At 45.0% G+C, this 5000-nt stretch overlaps 1 protein-coding gene across 1 annotated transcript in view; it reads right to left on the reverse strand.

Moving 5' to 3' along the window:
- Positions 1 to 5000, reverse strand: part of dnah9l (dynein, axonemal, heavy polypeptide 9 like) — a 53584-nt gene that overhangs the window by 42594 nt on the left and 5990 nt on the right. Inside the window, exons 10-18 of the mRNA XM_042081639.1 lie at positions 4914 to 5000; positions 4086 to 4210; positions 3700 to 3895; positions 3186 to 3290; positions 2577 to 2749; positions 1940 to 2162; positions 1038 to 1367; positions 377 to 631; positions 31 to 200 (exon numbers count right to left, since the gene is read on the reverse strand). The exon at positions 4914 to 5000 is cut by the window's right edge and continues 51 nt beyond it. Of these exons, the coding sequence (XP_041937573.1) occupies positions 31 to 200; positions 377 to 631; positions 1038 to 1367; positions 1940 to 2162; positions 2577 to 2749; positions 3186 to 3290; positions 3700 to 3895; positions 4086 to 4210; positions 4914 to 5000 (1664 nt within the window). The remainder of the gene's footprint in view (positions 1 to 30; positions 201 to 376; positions 632 to 1037; positions 1368 to 1939; positions 2163 to 2576; positions 2750 to 3185; positions 3291 to 3699; positions 3896 to 4085; positions 4211 to 4913) is intronic.

Raw genomic sequence — 5000 nt, forward strand, 5'->3', positions numbered from 1 at the left:
GTGTGTGTGTGTGTGTGTGTGTGTGTGTACCTGTCATTGACATGGCTCATGAGGTGCTCTTTAAACATCCAGCTCCATTTCTTGATGACGTTCATCAGGGACACTTTAAAAGGCTTCATGTCCAGCTGGCACCAACCGCAGAAGATACGCTTATCTTCAAGGTTACACACCTTCTGGTACAGAGACTCAAACACACTTATCTGCACACAGAGACACACACACACACACACACACGCACACACACACACACACACACACACACACACATATCAGTGATTTATTTCATTATCCATTTATCAATAATAGTCAAAGGGATGCATTATCGTATTGAAAGACCATTAGCTTCCTGCCCCTGTGTGTTGTGGCCGGTTTCTACCTGCTCTTTGAAGTTCTGCAATTTGGGCGGGTTTTTAGCCAGCTCGTAGTCAGCATAGAGCTCCGCCTCCTCTGTGGAAAGGGCGTGGCCATAGAGCAGGAACTGCCTCATAAACTCCGCCTTGTCGTCTGTCCACAGGTAGCGGTAGGAGGCGAAAGATCTCTGGAATTCTTTGACCTTAGCTATGGCACTGCGTGCTCGACCACGCATGACCTGTGCTAACTCTGCCAAGTCCGGCATCTCATTGATGTCACTCTGTAAGCAGATGGACCCTGATCTGAATCCCCATTCACTTTATAATGGCTGCACATGTTACTGTAAAAGAGTCTTCACAGACATACAAAAATCATAGACGTCTCGTGGAACACAAACTGACATTTTAGACTGTAAGATGTGTACAGCTCAGATTTGTGACAAAAACAGACACACAAAGTCTCATACACACACACACACACACACACACACACACACACACACACACACACACACAAACGCACAAAGTATAATGTCTAAATATAATAAAATAATATAAAGTACATAAAATCGTCTGTGAAAATAACTGTATTACAGTATATTAAAAACACAGTATAAGTAAAGTAGCTTGTATACAAAGAATTGTGAAATTGTGTCTCCGTGTGAAACACACACAGAGCTCTGGTACCTGGTATGTGTCGGCCTCTTTGTGGCTGGCCACCCTCTTAATAAACGACGCCATCCCCAGGATGTCACCCACCATCTTATCAATGATGTCATAGAAGTTGCCCTTCTTGGTGAGGTCGAGCGAGGGGTGAAAGGTCATGTCGGAGGTCAACACAAGCTGGACCTCGAAGAGCGGAGAGATGCGGAGTGCCGGGTCCGTGTTCTCCAGCAGGTACTGCAGGGAGCAGCGCACTGCGCTGCAGAAACCCTGCAGAACCATGCGGTCCACGTACTCGGTGTAGGACTGCCACTCCGCGGAACCCTCCTCTCCACCCAGCAGAGAACGGTTCTCCTGGAGATTACACAAAGAAGAACCAAAGAAGAGGGAAGAAGATCTGTATTAGATATGTATAAACACATCTGCAGAAACAGCCCTGCACTCTCACAGTTTACTGCATATGCAAGCAATCAACATTATGAAATACAACTGCAAACTGTCTCACAGGGAGGCTATGCTGGGCACATAACTTAAGCGTTTGTGCTCTACACTGCTTTAAAACAAGAATTATCAGAGAGATAATGCTTATTACTGTAAAGGGCTGAAAGCCTAGCAGATATCCAATGTGACACAACTTCACACACACACACACACACACACACACACACACACACACACATACACACACACAAACACACAAACACACACACACTTGTCGCCAAGCCTGTATTAGGTTGCGCTAGAGCAGTGGTAGTGTCTGTCACCCCTATCCAGATTAAATTCCCTAACCTGATGTTGCCAGTCACTGTTGCTTCAGATAGAAGTATTTGTAAATCCCACTCACTTTACTTTACTCTCACTCTCTCTTACACACACACACACACACACACACACACACACACACACACACACACTCACACACACACCTCCACGAGCTGATGGATCTTGTGCCCGGTGTTGGAGATAAGTGTGTACTGGCGGTGGATGCTCTCATTGACGTCGGCCATGACCAGTAGGTTCCCGCTGCGACTGCTCTTCCTGGTGACGAACGCCGTGTGGCTGAACGCTCCCATCAGGCCCTGCAGCGTGTCCAGGTTGGTCTTGCTGCGTTGCACTCGCGTGGACACGCCGTGGACCAACTCCCTGGTGCTGAGGACACAGGGGGTCATTTTATGTAGAGGAATCTTAATCATAGCACAGTGTGTTATGGCCATTAACACTCCTCCAATAACTGTGCATTATGGGTAATAACACTCCATTCCTAAAGCACAGCTGATGAGACATTGAACTAGCAGAACTTGTATACCACTATTTTGAAAATACTGAAATGCTTCATCTTTATTGCAATATATAAATCACTGAACACATTTGAAAAATAATTGCAGTTGGATTACATGACTTGGCAGACAGATTAAAAAGTGGCAAACACCAGTACGAATCTTTTCAAGAACTTAATATCTTTATCATAGAGTTAAAAGCTGTAACTTAGCACACCATGGACATACCTCCATGGATTTACCTCCAGTCCCAAAGCATGCATTGATAAGGTAGGCTAGGTGTCACCTCTGAATGTAGTCTCCTAACTCGTCTTCAGTCCATGTGAGTTCCTGTAGGGCTGGGCTTAGCTTACGCCTCACTTCCTCCAGCTCGGCCTCAACCAATCGCAGCTCTACAGGAAGTATGGTGCTGTGTAGTTTGTTATACCACTGGGTGACCAGCGAAAGGGAACTTGTGTACTGTGTAAACACACACACACACACACACACACACACACACACACACACACACACAAACACACACACACAGCAGGTAGAGATAAAGGTAAATTATTACATATTATCACCCGGAGAGAAGAAATACTTTTTTCTGATTGGCTGGTGGGTGGCTATTAATTCCGAATAATGGGACACCTATTAAGTAGATCTGGTAAAAAAAAAGTTTAATCACCATTCCATATCAATGCTTGGTGAATGGTAACTATAACAACCATAGTAGAACGACTGTTGAGTCTGGAAGCAGGTTTTGCAACGATGAAATCAACTGTAAACAAGCTAACTGTCCACCGCTATCACTCGGCGGCTGTTATGTTTACTGTCACAACGTTTTTTTTTTTTAAATCCTAAAACTATGACATGCTTCGCAAACATACATTATATAACAATAAGTACGTACCATGTAAAGAGTCTCTCGTTTAGAGAAGAGATGCAAAGCTGCTTTGGGAATGTTCTCATTTTTTAACATTCCCAGATACTTCACCTCCCGCAATATTGAAGTCAGCTACAACACACACATACACACACACACACACACACACACACACACACACACACACACACACACACAGGCATGGGCACACAAAATATATATATATATATATAAATGCACAAATATAAAAATCGGACATGCCTAATAACATGTAGTTGCTTGGTTGTGTAGGGAGGGGGGACAGAGAGTCAAGATAGCACATGCGCCACAGCGCAAACAGGCAATGCAATGCAGAATGTTAATGTCAAGCGTCTGCGTAACAAGTGTTCAGGCATGCACGTACGTGTGTGTGTCACAGATAGAGAGATAATGTCTTTTTAGATGTTTGGATATTTAGCGATGATACTTACCTGTGTGTGTGTGTGTGTGTGTGTGTGTGTGTGTGTGTGTGTGTGTGTGTGTGTGTGTGTTACAGACTGACCGCTGGGTGGAAGTTGAGTCTGTACAGACCCATCTCAGAGTCAAGGGTAAGGAGGGGCTCATTCAGGTGGGTGTGGCAGAGCTCGTCCAATCCCACGCACCAACCAGAGAACACTTCCTCATCCAGCTGATCCAGCACTTCTAATACAGTTTCACAAGCGTGCAGGACCTGCTCGGCTTCAGGGCTGTCCAGCGGTCTACAGCATGCACACATACACATAAATACTCATACACATACACCATGCAACCTCAAAAGTAATTCTACAAATACAATTATCTGCATACATGCAGAGATGTGGCAATAACTAAATTGTTGCTCTCTGTGTGTGTGTGTGTGTGTGTGTGTGTGTGTGTGTGTGTGTGTGTGTGTGTGTGTGTGTTTCCTACATGTGTGCCAGGTGGTTGAGATGGCTGCGGTTGGTTAGGATGCGCTCTCTGAGCTCCTGGGACCACTTGAGCTTTCCAGCCACTACAGGCATGTTCTTACTCAGGACAGCATTCCCGCTGTGCAGCTTCACAAACAAACAACAGTAACATAAACAAAACAGATGACCTAACCCTGACCAACCACACCTGCTTATGGACACACACTTACATATACACAACACACACACACGCACACACACACACACACACACACACACACACACACACACACACACACACACACACACACACACACACACACACACACACACACACACACACACATACTCTTTCTCACACAACACAATACCAATGAGAGAAATAAAATTAATTACACCTAGAGCTCAAAATTGAAGAGGCTGCTCTAAAAGTCTATTACAGTAGCAGCTGTTCAGGTACATAGAAAAACACACTCACACAAACAATAAACACACACACACACACACACACACACACACACACACACACACACACACACACTCACAATAAACATGCACGCGCACACGCACACACGCACACACACACACACACACACACACACACACACACACACACACACAATACTCTTTCTCACAATACCACAATACCACTCCAGAGAAATAAAATTAATTACACCTAGAGCTCGAATTGAAGAGGCTGCTCTAAAAGTCTATTACAGTAGCAGCTGTTCAGGTACATAGAAAAACACACTCACACACATAATAAACACACACACACACACAATAAACATGTGCACGCACGCACACACGCACGCACGGCGCACACACGCACACACACACACACACACACCCTTTCTCTCTGTTTCTCCAGGATCCTTTGACAGCTGGTCATCTCCTCCTGAAACATGCCCAGCAGGAGGCTGTAGTTGGGGGCAAA

The sequence above is a fragment of the Alosa sapidissima genome, chromosome 23, assembly GCF_018492685.1.
Source record: "Alosa sapidissima isolate fAloSap1 chromosome 23, fAloSap1.pri, whole genome shotgun sequence".
In the NCBI taxonomy this organism is placed as follows: domain Eukaryota; kingdom Metazoa; phylum Chordata; class Actinopteri; order Clupeiformes; family Clupeidae; genus Alosa; species Alosa sapidissima.